The sequence below is a fragment of the Canis lupus genome, chromosome 24 (assembly GCF_003254725.2).
Source record: "Canis lupus dingo isolate Sandy chromosome 24, ASM325472v2, whole genome shotgun sequence".
NCBI lineage: Eukaryota > Metazoa > Chordata > Mammalia > Carnivora > Canidae > Canis > Canis lupus.
The window spans coordinates 43,262,047-43,280,302 of record NC_064266.1 but is presented as its reverse complement, the minus strand read 5'-3'; the positions used below and the strand labels follow the sequence as shown (position 1 = coordinate 43,280,302).

Here is an 18,256-nt window from a genome sequence, read left to right as displayed (position 1 = left end):
CTGGCAGTCTATTCCCATTAGAGTATCCTACTGCCTCTTGCTTTCCCCAACCATCTGCAGTGCACCAATCCTCACATTTTTTTTCCTTGTTTATGTAAGTCTTCCCCTTCCAAAATGGAAACTCTAGGAAAACAGAGACATTTCTATCCCTCTTGTTCAATACTGATCAACGTCTAGAATACTTTCAGACAGAGTAAAATATGCAGTAAATGTTCTGAATGAATGAATGAATGAATGGCCACACCATGATCCCAGCTATTTTAAGCAATGGTTTTACTCTTCATGCATGCCTCCCTTGTATGCCCAACCAGGCTCCCTGTAAATGGAGGCTCGAGTCTACTGCTGGCCCCCTCCCCGGCACTATCACCCTTTCCACCCTCAGCACAGGACTTTTATCACCTGACAGCTCACATGTTCCTTTCCTGAATGCTTCCCACCTAGAATAAACCTGTATGTGAGAGGAAGCTGTGTCGGTCCTGTTCATCACTGGATGCCCTCAGCCAAGAACAGTCAACCCAAAGCAGTAGAGGGGCTCAGTATGTGTGTGCAGCGTGAATGAACAGCAGGCTTCTTTAGAGGCAACTCAGCTCTGATCCTGGCATGTTTCATATAAACAGATGCCAACTCCATAACTGGGATCTGAAGTCATGATAAATTCGTGCTGTTCATATATAGGTTGAAGGTATTAAAAATGTTCACTTGAGTCAATAATGCTTTCATCATTATTATTCTAAGATAATTTTGTTTAAAGTCGCACCCTTCTAAAAAAATGAAAAGAAGATATCATAGTAACAGATAGCCAAAGAGGGTGAGCTCTTAAATAACTATGAATTCAAGAGTAAGGACACTGGGAGAAGTTTTTTTTTTTTTAATCTATTTTCTTGATTGAATTGTTAGCTCACACATTAAATCAATGCTTTAGAAACAAAAATAAAGCTTTGCAACCAATGTGTTTTTAATGGCAGACATTGGATTCCAATATTTTAACAGAAAGCTTAATTGTGTAGCTCTTACTGTGGAATAACCACACATAAAAAGCCCTGCATACACATCCCTTTCCTGAAGAAATCTCAGAATGCAAAGTGTTCTCAATTAATAAAGTAACTCTAAATTAATAAAGTAAATAAAATATCCTCAGGAGACAGACACATCACACCCATTATTAGAGCAAGAGAAATCAACACCATAAATACTCACTGATGATACCATCAAAGAAACACCAGAAGCCACCTTGATTGAAACAGACTCTACCAACCTTTCAGGCTGTTTATTCAACTCACTAGTCTCCCAGCTCCTTTGGAGCAGAAAGAAATAAAAGTCAGTCGGCCACCAACTCCACGGGTGGGAAAGCTAGACCACAAGGCACTCTACTGCAGTGTAAGAATTCAATAGATAAAAGTACTGTGGAAGGCCTAAGGTCAAACTCAGGAAAGCTACCCGAAAAAGACATAACAACTAGAAACAAGGAACAGTTTAGGAAACTGAAAGCTCTTTGTAGCTTACGTTAACAGATAAGCAATTATTAATCAGACTACACAAAGAACTCGTTATTAACAATAAATATGCTACATTCTTATGAAGGAATACTATACAACAATTGAGAATAATTAAGGAGACCTGTATTTAGACAGGAGACACGCCACGAAAGCACATCAAGTCATAGAGACAACAGTGAAAGCAGGTCACACTAAATTCCTCTGGAGAGTAAGGAAGAGAGGAGCATGAGTGGGCAGACATGTCTTCAAATTCTTCCTAAAGTTTACCTTTTAAAGAAAGATTTAAAACAAGTATAACAACTTATTAACATTTCGTTATTCTGTATTTGGGTATTTATTATATTATCTGTATTTTTCTGTAAGTTTTTTTTCCCCACACACAAAAAAGCTACCCACAGTTTACATCAGATCCAGGCAATGTTTGAGATCATTTTCTTCTTACCCAGAATGCCTTGGATGTATAAAAATACTGGAATCCCAAATTGTGGAGTTGCTAAAAATCAATATACCTACCAACAACAGCCATTCCTGTATAATTTATGAAAACCAAGATTATCATTTAAAAACATGTTGAAAGTAGCAGTGGTCTCACTAATTCAAGACAAAAACCCAAACTTAAAATTTTGACAAAGTCTATTATTAGAACTGTGAAGACTAGAAGCCTTTCTTTACCCCTCTAGAGAGAAATACCATGACTACTTTTCTTTAATTCAACACTTTTTTCTAAACAGAAAAATAGTTAAAAGTATCATATAAGGGTATATGAAGCTGCACAATCCTATCTATACTCAGCACTAAGACTATAGTAAACAGCTGAATTCACCTGATTAGTACAAATTTATGTATCAGTTCTAAAAGTATCTTAGACCATTTAACAAAATTTTTTCAATGCACCATCTTTATCCCAGTGTAATAAACATCTAGTAATTTTTCTCTCTTTAGAAGACCAAAATTTGTGATTACAGTGATCATGAAAATAAAAAGATACGCAATATTCCATTCCAAATAAAATTCCACCTCAACAGGAGACTGGCAAAACATGACTCATTTTTTTCACACAAAGCAAGAACAGTCAAGATAGACATTATGCCCAAGTGAGGGATATGAGTGGTAAGACAGCAAGGGGTCCCAATTCCACCTGGTTGTAGTTGTGGTTTTAACTTGACTAAGTTATAAATTAACAGCTCAAGTCAAGTGCATAAGGTCAATACCAGTAGAAGTAAAAATTTCCCCCAAATATTCAATCTTTAGTGAAGATGATAACACACTGAAAAGCTTCCACACCAAAACCAACATATCCCAATTCACAGCCGACACACAGAGAAGGGAAGCAAAACCCATCTAGCATTCTGTACCTCTATGGTCCACCTTGCATTTTCAATCTGCGAACAATGAGGAATAGCAGGATGCAGTTTATTACTCAGTATATAATCTGCTCTGATCTCTTTTTCAATAGAGAACCTAAGTGGTGTTAGAGAACCTAAGTGGCTACACCACCAAAAAGAGATTATCAACCAGGTCAGCAGCTTCTAAAACAAATTCAACCAGAGACCAGGGAAAAGGGCTGTGAAACCTCGTTGAAAAATATCTTCTATTTCCCCGCTTTCTGCCTTCAAAGTTTTGCTCAAATGCCTTCCCTTTTGGAAAGGCTTATCTAGTCTCTCAACTGAAAAAAAGTATTCCTTCCAATAGCATATTCTAACACTAATGATAGCCAAGTTTATATCCATGCCTGGTCCTCTCCCTTGATCACACCTTGCAGGTGTATTAAGCATCTGAAGTTCATCAGGCCCCAATAACACTCTTAAGTCCCTCTCCCCTCCCCCAAACCCACTGTTTCCCATCTCAGGAAAAGGAACCACCACTCACTAACATGCTTGGGCCAAAAAGCAGTTATCTAAGATTCCTCTCTTCCTTGTCCCACTCCACATTTAACCCAGCAGCCAGCGCTACCTTCAGAGCAGAATGTGAGTACTTCTCACCACATTCTCTCCACTGCCACCACCCTAGTGCTAGCTGGGGTCTCTCTTTTACTCTTGGCCTGGATTCCTGTAGTAGTCTTAAGCTTCCATACATACCATCACCCACACATCTCACACTCTCAGAGCCTACACCCTACCCTACACTGCGGTCTTTTAAAAACAGACTCCTGCTTGGAATCCTCCATGGATTCTCAACTCACAACAAAATCCCTAGTCTCTCCTGTGGTCGGCCTACCAGGAAGGCTCCTCCTCCATCTCTGAATCCATCTCCTCCTGTGTCACTCCATCATTCCTTTGCAGACACAATGATCTTGCTGCTTGCTCCATGAACACACCAAGCTCAGTACCACCTTGGGGCCTTGCCCCTCCCCTGTCACGATGCTCTTCCCCCAAATGTGTGTCTGGCTTGCATACTCATTTGATACAGGTCTCAGTTCAAATATCATCTTAAGGACATGGCCTTCTCCAATTGCCTCTTTATAATACAGAACCCACTGCCAAACCTCTTTAACCTCCCCTTCCACTCCCCATTATCTGGCACCGTGTTATATATATTTCCTGGTTTTTTACTTAGTACCCATCTTCCCTACTGAAAGATAAGCTCACTAAGGCAAAAGTTTTGTCTGTTTTTTTCACCTTGGTCTCTCACGTACCCAGAACAATACTTAGCACATTGTAGGCATTCAATAAGTAACTGGCAAATGAACTGTCTGGTGTGTGCTTAAGCCCTCCAGCTAGAGAGATGGCTTTGCTGCTTCTGCCAGAACCCTAGGAAGACAGTAAGTATGTTTGGAGAAGCATTCCAGGGCCCAGCAGAATTAAGAAATAAGAATCTGGGACTGAGGCTCTAGGATGATATATTGTGGTTAGGAAAAAAGAGAAATTATCAAATCATAGTGACCTTAATTAACATTTAATTGTGCCACGTGTGGGATACCTGGCTGGCTCAGTCAGTAGAGCATGCGACTCTTTATCTTGGGGCCATGAGTTTGAGCCCCACATTGTGGGTAGACACTACACACAAAAAACTGAAAATTGTGCCAGGTCTATTCTAAGCACTTCTACATGTGTTAACTCATTTGATCCTAACATGCCCCATAGGGAAGACAATGAGGCACAGAGAAGTTAAATACTTTATCCAAGGTCATGTGCCTTCTAGGTAGCAGGTCCAGGATTCATATCCAAGCAGCCCGGTCCCAGAATTCACCTCTTAACTGGTGGGTTGTCCACTACCTCTCACTGCACTGAGTACTGGGTTAAAGTTAATATATGTTTTATGTAAACACAGGAGGGTAGGGAGGCTGGGGATTTGAACACTGAGAGAAGTCCTGGAGTCTAAAAAGAGGAAGGAATACACCTCTTGAGCTCTTGAGCTGCAGGAGAGCCTTGGTGAAAGCTGTGTGGTGTGATCAAAGTGGGGCCTTTACAGGGGACACCATAGGGTTATAGGAGAAGAGACACAAGGGAAGGGAATGAAGCTGAGAAATGCTTTTTGACAAGCTTATAGTATAAGTAAAAATAAACTATAAAATCTAATTACCTAAACCCTATGCAAGTGTGGCAATGAGCTCTGCATGAAGAAATGGAAAGAAGAATATTAAAAATAATTCTAGGAAGATAGGTGTGAGGAAAAAAATTGGTTTCTCTTTTCTGACATGGGTTCTGGAAGCATCCATGCCTCTACAGCATTTACAGATGTAGTATAAAGCAGAAATAAGACACGTATTTGCATGTGTCTGAGAGAGAGAACACGTGAGGGTTTCTTACTCTAAACAGCTTATAAATACTGTAGTAATTTAAAATGGAAAATGAAAGCTGCCACTGTTTAAAAAATTTAAAAAGTGTGGCCCAATATTGAAAGGCTTTGATCCTGGTCTAGGAATTTTGAACACTAAACCTGTAAGATCTAGGAAGCCAATGAATGCTTTAAAATACAGAAATGATATGATCAGATTTCAATTTTAGAAAAATAGCTCTGAAAACTGTAGGAAGGCTGAAGGATGGGGGAAGGAGGGAGAATCAGAAAAAGAGTTGGGACATGGGGCAATAATCCTCAAGTGACAGGGTCTATCGTCAGCGTAGGGATAAAAAAGCAGCACAGGGGTGGCAGAGGTGGAAGAGGCGGAGTAAAAGATGAATATGGGTCTTCCAGATAACCTAGCAGGGTGCAAGGGTCATTCCCAAGATATGAAAGACACATTCGACAGGAAAAAGTAGATGAATCCTGAATGCAGTATGGACTGTGTCGAGTCTGAGGTGCTTTCACGACAACTATAGGCAGGGATACCCAGTAGGCATAGCCCAGGGATCAAAATACCTGCTCAGAGATAGAGATTTGGAAATTTTCTGTGTAGAAGTGATAATGGAAGGCACTGTTGAGAAAACAAAAAGAGAATGGTTAAGTGGAGAAGACAGAGAACAGGGCCTGGGAAATGTTAACACCCAGTAAAAGAATGATAAAGAGGTGGACAGTTCACCAGAGAAGTCAAAGATACATGTTGCAGACAGAAACTTGGTGAACTACAAATAGTTTCAATGGAGTGGTAAGGCTTGAGAATTGAAAGAAAGTGAAGATGTAACCAGTAATTGAGATTCATTGTTTCCAGAAATTTAGTTTGGAAGACTGGGCATTCACTTAAGAGGGGGGTGGGGAAGGTCTAGGGGAATGCAATTTCTTTTCAGGAAGGGGAAACTTCACTATGTTTGTAGGCACAGGGCAGGAGTTAAGCAGAAGAGAAATCTGAGACACCAGAATAGGCTAATGGAGCAAGATAACCATATGTGATGGGAACGGAACGGGTAAAGAACACAGGGTGAGAAGCCAGTTCTGGCTCTGAAAGAGGAGGCGAGGATAGGTGAGAAGGGAAGTCTGTAGGAGAGGAAAAAGTGCCCGCACAGGGTAGAAAACCTTACGTATTTCTGAGCAGAAGGCACTGTGTCCACACCAGCTGTACTGGTGGGTCTCACCATTCCTCACCACAGAAAGTCCCCTCCTCTTTTTTCCGATTCTCTCCTTTCTCAGCATTCTTATACCCAGACACCATTAATGCCCTAAGACCCTGCCACGTGCAAGGCACAGTGCAAGGTATCTGGGGATAAAAGACAAAATCCAAAAAAGGTGAAGATCTTCTTGATTAATGAGGAAGGGAATCAAGAAACACACAAGTGTGGGGGTACAGGACCCAGGCACATGTGAGTTGCCAGTGTGACAGGAGCATGACCTCAAGTACTGAAGCTGTGCTGACCCTTGAAGGGAGGGGAGAGGGAGCAGCAGACAGGAGAAGGAACACCCTCATTCTGCGTGGCAGGGAGACAACGTCTGCAAAGCCTAGGACCAGGCAGGAGGAAAGGCTGGAACACAGGTGAAGGAAAGACGATGCAAGAAATCAAGGGCGACAGGCACAAACAATATTCCAGGTCTTGCTAAAAAATTAAAACTTCAGGGGCACCTGGCTGGTTGTCAGTGGAGCACGCAACTCTTGATCTCAGGATTGTAGGTTCGAGCCCCGTGCTGGGTATGGAGATTACTTAAAAATAAAATCTAAAAAAAAAAAAAAAAAAAAAAAAATTTCTTAAGGCTGCCTGGGTGGCTCAATCAGTTGAGTGTCTGACTCTCCGTTTTGGCTCAGGTCATGATCTCAGGGTCCTGGGATGGAGGCCCACATCCGGCTCCACTGGGCTCCATTGGCCTCCAGGCTCTGTGGCTCAGCATGAGGTCTGCTTCTCTTCCTCATCCTCTGTCCCCCTCCCACCCTGGCTTATTCTCGGTCTCTCAAATCAATCTTTAAAAAATTTTAAACTTCATTCTTTTTGACAATGGAGAGATCTTTAATGATTTTAAGTAAGCAAGCGATGACCTCAGATTTACATATTTGAAAGTATCATCAGTATAGAGAAAAGAGGACTCAGACAGGAAGGCCAGTCAAGAGGCTATTACTGTCATCCAGGGGGAAATAAGGCAGCCACAGAGGGGTCAAGGAAGAAGGGGCAGGTTTGAGTCATGGGCTCTGAGTCACTGAACTGGTCAACTGCATGGATGTGGGCATCGCTCACACAGTGATCGCAGCGGGAAGAGGAGATAGGAAGAGAAAAAGCCAAAGGAGTGAGGAGAGCAGTTTGGAGCCTGCTGTATTTGAGGTCACTGCGGCCCTGTGTATGGGTTTGGGTCAGGTCTGGGGTCATTGGTGAGTGCTGCAGAAGAGCCCCCTAACAAGGAAAGGGAAAGATGGAGGGAGCACAGGAGGGCAACTGAGAAAGAAAAGCGAGAAGAGGAATGCCTGGGTGGTTCGGTGGTTGAGTGTCTGCTTTCAGCTCAGGGCGTGATCCCGGGCCAGGGATTGAGTCCCATATCAGGCTCCCTGTGAGGAGCCTGTTTCTGCCTTTGTCTGTGTCTCTGTGCCTCTCTCGAACAAACAAATAAAATCTTTTAGGAGAAGAAAAACCGAGAAGAGGTAGAGAAGGAAACCCTGTAGCCCTCCACACTACTACCAGGACTCCACGAGGAGTGGGCGAAAGGCTCCTGAGGGGCGGGAGAAGCCAACAGGAACAAGGGATGGGGAGGGATGGGAAGGAAGAATGTCAGAGAAGGAACAGCAACAGCGCTACAGGGAGCATGGAAGACAGGGACACTGTGCGGGACCCAGAGGCAGGTAGCGCAGGGTAACAAGGGTCCCAGTCGCAAGCAGCAGGAGTGAGGGATAGTAAAAATAGGTATTAAGACTGCTATCTCCAGAAGCCTGTTAGGACAAGAGGGAGCATGGAGGGACTAGTGAAAGAGAGCAAACATGACTGAGAAAGCAGTTACTCCCTTTTAAAGATGGAAGAGACCACACTCAGAGGCTTGCTGATGGGCTGAGCACTGCACTCAGGGCCTCAGTGCAAGCAGGGGTAAGTACAGGAAAAAGATACAATCTTGCTTTGAAGGAGAAAGGCAACAAAGGCATTCATTTAAAAAGTACTGATAAAATAAAAGAAAAATACCCAAATGAAGGGACCAAATTTTCTTAGGACTTCTCTAGATGACCTCTCATGTTTCTTCCACCTCTGCTGTTCTGAGTGAGATTAGAGGTCAGCTAGACACCCACGGTAACTGTGATCCTTCTGTCCCCAGATCACAGGAGAAGTTTTGAATGAGTACACCTGCAAATTCTCTAAGGAGTGATTCATGGCTTTCTTTCATCCAATTAGTAAAGCAGTGTCTGACTTAAAAAGGTCAAAAAGCACGAATTTAGAATTTTCAGAGCAGTCCATCAGGATACATTTATATGCCAACAAATCAATTCAACCAGCAGAATGAGAATTCAAATAAGCCTCCACAAGGACAAACTTCTGGGTTTTTTTCAGCAAATCTCTTTTTTTTTATTTGTTCTTATGTATGCTTCTATTTCAAATGGTCAAACCAAACACTAAAAAGATGACCATGTCCAGGGCTGTATTCCCTCTTTGGGGTTAGGAGAAGGATAAGAAAAGAATATATTCATTACAAAGTGAAAGAAATCAGTCTGAAAAGGCTAGACCCTGCATGATTCTAACTCTTCGGCATTCTGAAGAAAACAAAACTATGGAGACAGTAAAAAGATCAGTAGTTACCAGCGGCTGGCAAGGAGAGAGGGGTGAACAGGTGGAAAACAGTTTTTAGCACAGTGAAAATATTTTTTATGATATTACGATGGTGGAAACATGTCACTGTACATGTGTCCAAAACCATGGAATGGACGACACCAAGAACGAGCCCTAACTTAAGTTATGGACTGTGGGTGATGATGACAGGTCAACGTAAGTTCATCAGTTGTAACAAATGTGCCATTCCAGTGGGGGATGTTGACCACTGGGGAGGCTGTGCACATAGGAACAAAGGGTATATACAAAATCTCTGTACCTTCCTGTTCATTTTACTATGAATCTAAAACTGCTCCGCAAAAAGGGGGAAGGGGCCCATAAAAAGTACCTGGAAAAAAAGATTTATTCTGTTAGTCACTACTGGACAAAACTAAGGAAACAAAACCTAAAGGAGTTTGCATTCTAGAAGAAAAAATAAAAGCAGTTAGAAAATGAAGCACCCAAGAGTAAGACATAAACAAAATATGCAAATGATATACAATCTGTACAATTTGAGATGCAGAAAACTAGATGAGAGTATTTCCAGAAATACTCAAGAAAGGTCAACAGAATACTGAGCTTTTAAACAGGAAAAGAGGATTTGTTAATTAAATATTCAGACGCCTGCTAGTACAAAGCACTGGTGGGTACTATGGGAAATACAAGCTCCAGTTTCTGCCATCAAGGAGCTTTCCATCTTTCTTCTTCAGCTAAAATAAACTTAAATGTGATGTTATCAAAGCTAGAGCTGGAAGGAACACCAAGAGATGTTCAGTTCAAGCATCCTCATCCCACAAAAGAGTCAATCAAAGCCAGTGATCCCAGCTGAGGGCCTCCAAGTGACAGCAAGGGCAGGAACAAAGCCCCCCTTCATAATACAGGACACACACACTTTGCAGGCTGAGGGACTTCAGTGCAAATTATACCTTTCGCTGTGTCCTGGGCCTACATTCTCTCACTTCTAAATTGGAGATGGTGGGATGCCCAGGTGGTAGAGTCAGTTAAGTGTCCCGCCTCTTGGTTTCTGCTCAGGTCATGATCTGAGGGTCATGGGATCGAGCCCTTTTCTGGGCTCCATGCTCCACGTGGAGTCTGCTTGAAATTCTCTCTCTCTTCTCCCTCTGCTCCTCCCCACTCCCTTTCTCACTTCTCCCCCTTCCCTCTCTAAAATAAATAAGTAAATCTTTAAAAAATAAAAAATAACTGGAGATGGTGATAATAGGACTTCTGAGATAGGTATCTTCCTTTCCTTCTCTTCTCTTTACCGTACTGTATGTACATGCTGAATGGTGCAACTAAAGGCTAAACTTGTCCCCAGTCAAGTGGCAACATCTGGGACCTCAGGCACTGAGAAAATAAAGGACTTCCAGTAGGTAGAAGGCACAGTGACAATATGAGCACATAATTTTCAACACTAATAAATGAATGACACAGTCAGAAGTGATCAAGTTAGAACAAAAGTTCTTAAGGGTCAAAAGTAGTAGTAGAAAGATTTCCTGAAAGTTAGTCACTCTAAGGTTCTAGAACAACTGCACTTTGTGGCAGCAAGGCCACAGAGGCCATTACTAGATTACAATTACAGTTAAGCACCGTTCCTTTCTTTTCTCTTGTTTCTCTTTTTACTTCTTCTCAATTCCCACTGTCCTGTTTCCAGTCCTTTTTTCATCTTCCTAACAACATAATAAAGAAGGAAATGTAGGGCCTTCCTAGTCAGCCACACCTCCACTCATGGTCTAAGGGAAGAAATAGTGCCATCGTGGTGATAAAGGACATAGGCTTTGCACTCACAGACCTTGGTTCCAATCCCAGCTCCACCTCTAATGCAGGTTCATGAACCTGAAGATCCTAACTGTCTACTTCCTAAGCCTGTTGTTAGAATTAATTAAATGGTTTAGAAAAATGCCTACTGGGGCAGCCCGGGTGGCTCAGTGGTTTAGTGCCTGCCTTTGGCCCAGGGTGTGATCCTGGAGTCCTGGGATCAAGTCCCATGTTGGGCTCCCTGCATGGAGCCTGCCTGTGTCTCTGCATCTCTCTCTCTCTCTGTGTCTCTCATGAATAAATAAATAAGATCTTTAAAAAAACAACAACAAAACTTTGCAGGTGGGGCTGCAAAACCTTTAGTCCTGAGTGTTCCTGATGGGCCCCTCCCTTTAGCAGGGTGCAAACAGGTTAAGTTAATATGTAACTAGAGATTTCTGAAATACTGAAAGAGACTAACTCAAGGTGATTAACAAAAAGTGCCCTTTTATTCTGTATGAGGTGTACTTTAGGAAGTCCTCATTCCCCAGTGTTGACCTGCAAGCATACAAATCTGACTGGAGAGGGTTTAGAGATGTGCATGGATATGATCTCAGGTCTCCAGGATCATGCCCTGGGCTAAAGGCAGGCACTAACCTGCTGAGCCACCCAGGCATCCCTCCACCTGCAAAGTTTAAGTTGGCATCTATAAAGGTCATTTATGTTAGATATTCCTAACTTAATAAACACCCTTCGAACCTAATTCCCCCTTCACAAACCTGCAAACCTGTGATATCCCTACCACACACACATTTCATGCTACCATCCAAAGTCTCAATGACAGAACTGCAAATTATTCGAAAGCTAATGTTTTCTAAATATACAGAATCATTTAACACCATCAAAATCTGATATCAAAAGAGAATATCCACAAGGCATACCAAAGAATGTTTCCAAAGCATTCAACATCAATACAAACTTTTTTAAAAGTATAGTACAAAATCCCTCATAAAAAGTTTCACAAAGAAGAGGTACCTGGGCGGCTCAGTTAGTTAAGCATCTGCCTTCACCTCAAGTCATGATTCCTGGGTCCTGGGAACGAGTCCCACATCAGGCTCCCTGGTCGGTGAGGAGTCTGCTCCTCCCTCCCCCTCCTGCCCTTACCCCTGCTTGTGCGCTCTCTCTTGCTCTCAAATAAATAAAATCTTTATAAAAAATTCCACAAAGAATAATTCTTTTTTTTTTTATAGTTTTTTTTTTTTTAACTTTTATTTATTTATGATAGTCACAGAGAGAGAGAGAGAGGCAGAGACACAGGCAGAGGGAGAAGCAGGCTCCATGCACTGGGAGCCCGACGTGGGATTCGATCCCGGGTCTCCAGGATCGTGCCCCGGGCCAAAGGCAGGCGCCAAACCGCTGCGCCACCCAGGGATCCCTACAAAGAATAATTCTTAATTAACATTCTTAAGCAATTATCCTGACAGATACTAACACTTCCTCAAAGGTTATGATTTCTCTGCATTCCTCCCCCAAAGAATGAACCCCTTTATGAGTTCAGTCTAAAGAGATGACAGTGATATACTGGAAAGAAATGGGTTTGGGTGCTAGACAAACCAGAGTTAAAGCCTTGCACCCCCATTTACCTCTGTAGCCTCATTCAGACCCAGCTGTCTAAAGCACTGAGTAACTGACCTCACAGGATTGTGACGTAGGTTAAACAAGATAAAGAAAAGAAAGCATCTACAACAGTCCCTACACTTTGTGGACTACCTTCTGGAAATTAAACATTTATCTTCTAGAAATGTTTGTTCTTCTCCTAACTTGTCTTTCCAAATGAACATCAGCACACCACCACAGCTGCTACTCTTACCTCCAGAGCCAACCCAGAGGGGAAGCCGGGCGAGTCTACCACATGGCCCCTTACAAAAAGGTCCTCTGCTTTTAGCTCTCTAGGTTCAGCTTTCTATTCTACACCATTCTCTGCGCACCCTCCAGCCTGTAGAAACAATCGAAGCAACTCAGCTATAAAGGTTCCAAGCCGCATCACAAGCAATTCAAATCTAGGTAAATGGTCCAGGGGTCCACCCCACTGCCTTAAAGAATAATCCAAAAAACACAAGCAAGTCTCTATCTCTCCCCCAAAATATTTCTCCCTAACCACCCTTCCCAGATAAGCTAAGGTTGTAGGAGCCTACTGAATGGCCCATGTGTACTAATTCAAACACATTATGAGTTATCGGTAATAACACATACCCACTAGCCACACCTGTGGTGCCCGTGCAGCCATATACACAAACCAAAAGTCTGACTGAAAACATTATCTGACACAATGAAAAGAAATACTAACCTACTAGTCAAAACCTGATGATAGCCCTCTGAAAGGATAAAGGAAAAACTCTAAAAAGGTGTTTCTATAGCTTTACAGTTTTGTGCAATTAATGATAACATGCTATTAAAAGCACTAAAAAATAAAAAAATAAATAAATAAAATAAAATAAAATAAAATAAAATAAAATAAAATAAAATAAAATAAAAGCACTTCAAGATTGTTTCCCATGGGGCAGCCCAGGTGGCTCAGCAGTTTAGCGCCACCTTCAGCCCAGGGCCTGATCCTGAAGACCCAGGATCGAGTCCCACGTCGGGCTCCCTGCATGTGTCTCTGCCTCTTTCTCTCTCCGTCTCTCTCAGGAATAAATGAAATAAATGAATAAAATCTTAAAAAAAAAAAAAAAAGATTGTTTCCCATGAAACTATGCCATTTTCTCAATGACTTGGTTTTTTTCCATGCAAGGCAGGAAACCCTAAAGCACTTAAGGCATTGTATCTAGACATCAACAGCTTCTGTTAACACATTTAACATCTTGAAAAAGAGATATTCTAGAGATACTTTCTCCACTGATTTTTTTTTTTTTTAATAATCTTAAAATGTCTGTCAAGTTCAGTAACTTTGTTTCCATAAGCAAAGCTCTTTAAACAACTCTTGGTTTTGTAAAGCCAGCAGCCCAGGTCCATCAGGTAAAAACTTCAAAGAAGGCACATCTCCACTGAGCAAGGGCCAAAGCAATCCTAGATGAGCTATGCTGATGACAGGCTGAAAGGAGCCTAAAATGACAGAAAAAGAGGAAGCAAGCCTGGAAAGCATAATGTAACTTTGTTTTAACACAATCCCCACTGCAAAATAACTGTGCAGAAGGCTTTTATTTTATTTTATTAAAGACACACTCTATGGCAACCTTGTCTTGACTAATGGAACTCAGCACTCTTTGTGTTCGTCTTTCTTGTCATCTTGCTGAAAGCTGTGCTCATTTGTTCCAAATCATGGTCATCCTTCAGACGGCAAATTTTTCAAATACAAATGGGGGATGGATGAGGCAATCCTGCAGGTAATTCCTTATGTAAAAATTCAAGTTTCAGGTTTTAAAATTCGATCCTAAAAGTAGTACTTAAGTGATAACCAGAATAGTTTACTCCCTTTACTCTTCCCCTAACTTTCAACTACCAAGTGGTAATACTGCAGGGTCAAAGTTCTCAATATTTTGTCCTTAGAACTGGAAAAAAAGATATTATATAAATTTCATACATAAAGGCCAGTGTTAAAAATGTTTAATAAGAGTTCATCTCTTTGATAAGCATTAATTCAGACTAATTATTTCAATAAAAACACACAGATGTAAGCTACCACACAATCATGAAGAAAATTACTGTATACATCACAACCACACATGTCAAGGAACTGTCATCAATTTCCAGATATAATAAGCACATGGCTACGTCAACCCCCTAAGGAATTAACTGTGAAGAAGAGAAGTGAATAAAAGAAAGCTAATTTCTGATCCACATTTTTCTCCCAAGAACACAAACTCAGAAGTAAATAGTACAACCTAAGAAGATTTAAGTTTGATTAAAGCTAAGTTTAATGCCACTTGCTTTTGATGAGCAAGCTGGTTAATAATTAAATAAATGAAGATAATCTATTCAGGATGGATTTAAACCACTACCATAAAGAATCTTAAGCACACTGCTGACATTTTGTTGTGCTGTAAAACACAGTCTGTTCTATGTGATCATGAAATGTTAAAGAAATCAGTGCTATACTAAAGCTAAAGAATTAATGCTGTACTTAGCATCTGAAAGATAATTACTGCATCGAACGGACTGTATCTACAGGGTTTTATATTTTTTAGCTTCCTAAACAATATTAAATTACACATTAACTTAAGGGGGGTGAACTAATGATTCCAAGCACGCTTTCCTAACTCAAAAGACAGTTTTGCTAACGTATCCTCCATCTGCAGCACTCTGGTTCCTATTTTCTCCCCAAAGTGGTCATCAACCACACCAATCTACTGGTGCCATTCCTACTGACCAATAGCAAGATGTCCTGAAAGTCACTGGGTTCATCTCAGAGTAAAGCAAAGGTCCACAGTGGACTTACACCTTAACTAATCAGCTCATGAAGGCCGTTAACAGACCACTCTCACATGACTGCATCATGGGCGGGACAGGGTGCTAGGATGTGAAGAAGGAATAAGAGTCTTGGACAATGACCAAAAACACACAAGACATACTATTTACCAAAGATGGAATCTGACAGAAGAAGATAGAGAGGAGAAAGAAAAGAACGGACACAAAATGCCCCGAAAGTGACTCCCTCAGAAAGCTGTCTTTGAGCTGGGCAACAAGAGGGCCCTCATGGTCAGGAGATGCAAAGGAAAGGAAGTTAGGCCTCAGAAGACATGAGATCAACAGAAAGAGCAACAACCCTTTGTTAAGAGTTTCCAAAAACTCAGAAAGGTACCTCCACCCCCCAAAAAGCTTGTACTATTTCACCAGGACAAATGTCACAGTGTCATGCTTCTTTCAGGAGGCCAACAGTTCTTCTTTTGATACTTAACACAGTGCTGCCTGGCACTGTCAAGAAGTCTGAACAAAGTCACATAAGTCTGCATTCTCTTTTCCTCAAAAACATCCTTAACCTCAACAGAATCACACAAAATGCCCAAAATGAAAAAGAATCCAACATATATAATCCCTTATCATCTTAGGCTGCATTTAAAAGATGCTTCTTTTTCTCCTTTAAAAGAAAATTAACTTTTTTCCTTTGGATAAGGTTGTATTATTTTAGGCATTTTAATTATTTCCTTCTTATTAAGTCAGCCTACAGGTTTGGTTCATCTAAGTGAACCACCTAAAGTTAGTCACCACTCTGCATAACTTGGAACAGATCAGTTAAATGTGGCAGTTCTCACCCTGAAATGAATGAACTCTACGCAGCAAGCCAGAGTACTGAGTCTCTAATTTGTTTTAGTGCTCAGTTTAAAACAAATAAACCAATCTCATAAAGTGGTTTACACACGCCTGCAGATGCCTCTTCTGAAGTTGCGAGCCAACAGCCTTCAACAATCTGATACCATGACTTCTCTTGGACCACTTCCCTAGCAAAAATATCCAGTGACTTTGACCATTATTACTTTGGGCAACCCAGGGCCAAAGGTCACTGTTCTCTGCCTTACCTTTCAGGTAAAGAAGTTGAAATGATGAAATCAGTTGTCTAAATACAACCAGCCATCTCTGTATAATATTGTGCATTTATAAAGCTGAACAGCCACAGTATCACCACTAAGCAACAACAGAACTTTCTCTAAGAAGCAAGGTAGGGCAGCCCAGGTGGCTCAGTGGTTTAGCACCGCCTTCGGTCCAGGGCCGTGATCCTGGTGATCCTGGAGTCCTGGGATCGAGTCCCACGTCCCACGTCGAGCTCCCTGCATGGAGCCTGCTTCTCCCTCTGCCTGTGTCTCTGCCTCTCTGTTCCCCCAATAATAAATAAAATCTTTAAAAGAAAAAAAGAAGCAAGTAGATGTGAGTTCCATCCCCATGGACTGACAAATGACCTAACTTTGAGGGGTGAACTTGCCAGCCAAAGATCAAACATCTTTACGTAAAAAAGCCAAAACTTTTTCTCAAAAATCAGAACCTCTTTCAAAAACCTAACAGATGAGTGTATGTACTGGGAGACAGGTAGGGGGATGGGAATCAATCAAGGAAGAACTAGCTAAGGAGAAGCGACACAATTTGAACTTGGATACTGGTTGTGTCCAGGCACAGGAGACCTTGGACGTTACTCCTGTCTAACTAGTCTCATCCCCTACCTTGCCTTGCTACCCCAACAAATGTTCTTTGCTGCTGCCAAAGGGGTCCAGTCATCTCAGGCTTTTTGCCTCTACACATGGGATTTCCTCTGCCTGACGCGCTCCCGCCCCCCCCCCCCCCATTCTTTCAGTCTCTTCCATTTGACCTTTAAACTCAGCTCAAATGACACCTTTTCCAGGATCTGACCTCCTTACTGCTCTTGGAGTACTCTGATTACCTTCCATCATTGCACCTGTCCTGGATGGGTCTGTCATCTGCCTCCTTCCCTAGACTTAAGGCCTGGGGTGGGGGGATTGAGGGCGAAAGTGATTCTTCTTCCCTGGTACCTGACATGTGCAGCAGCCACTCAGTAAATGTGAACTGAACGAATGAATGTGCCAATACTCAGGAGTAGCAGAATCCTGCTTCTGGAGTAGAGAACTTCAGACGATTCGAGCGGAAACTATTGCGCTCCCTGTTCCCGAGTCTGGCTGCTCTAGAAGAAGGCCATGAGAACGTCACCCAGGACAAAGTACTGCCACCAGAATCACAACCAATGTTAGGTTTGTGGGGTTTATATTTTCGTTTTAACTGGAAAATCTTTTGGTTCATTATACCATTTGGAGTCATTTCAGATTGTTATTCTGGGAGGCAAAGTGACAGCCACAGCTCTAGAGTATTTCCCAGGGGTCAGACGGCAGAACAGTTAAGAGCGTGAGCTCTGAAGTCTGAGTTCAAACGTGCCATGTGCCAACCGGGTAACTCTGGGTAAGCTCCCCTGTCCTACCTCCTGCCAGTGCATATAGATGAGGGTGCCTCTGGCCAGCATCCGTTCCACAGATGCCTACCGAGCACCTGCTGCCGGCCAAGCGCTGGCGGCCCCTGGTGACCTGGCCACCCGACCTGAAGCATAGGCTCATCAGGTCACCTGCTGTTATTTTGTATGTCCTTCACGGAACTTACCACAATCTGAAGTACTCTTCTTTTGCTGATTTGTCTCCCCTCCCGCCCCCACCACGAGGAGGTAAGCTCGAAGCTGGGGAGGGGAACGGGAGGGTCGCTTGTTCATTCCTTGCCTCTCTGATGCCAACCAGACACCTAGCAGACGGTGACTCAACACGTTGTAAAAGGAAAGACTAGGCAGCGCGGGTGGCTCAGTGGCTTAGCGCTGCCTTCAGACCCGGGATCGGGTCCCGCGTCGGGCTCCCCGCATGGAGCCTGCTTCTCCCTCGGCCTGTGTCTCTCATGAGTCAATAAACAAAATCTTAATTAAAAAAAAAAAAAAAAAAAAAAAAAAGGAGACTGGGCAAGTCT

At 42.3% G+C, this 18,256-nt stretch overlaps 1 protein-coding gene across 4 annotated transcripts in view; it reads right to left on the bottom strand.

The window, feature by feature from the left end:
* The window catches only part of VAPB (VAMP associated protein B and C), a 50,472-nt gene that overhangs the window by 31,203 nt on the left and 1,013 nt on the right, over nt 1-18,256 (bottom strand). Inside the window, exon 1 of one of the 4 annotated variants that reach the window (XM_025470515.3) lies at nt 17,906-18,229. The exons of 2 other annotated variants lie outside the window; for them this stretch is intronic. In XM_025470515.3, coding sequence (XP_025326300.1) covers nt 17,906-18,011 — 106 coding nt within the window. In that variant the 5' untranslated portion in view covers nt 18,012-18,229. Of the gene's footprint in view, nt 1-16,326; nt 16,418-17,905; nt 18,230-18,256 lie in introns of those variants that run through there. One more of the 4 variants, XM_025470516.3, reaches the window with a different exon arrangement.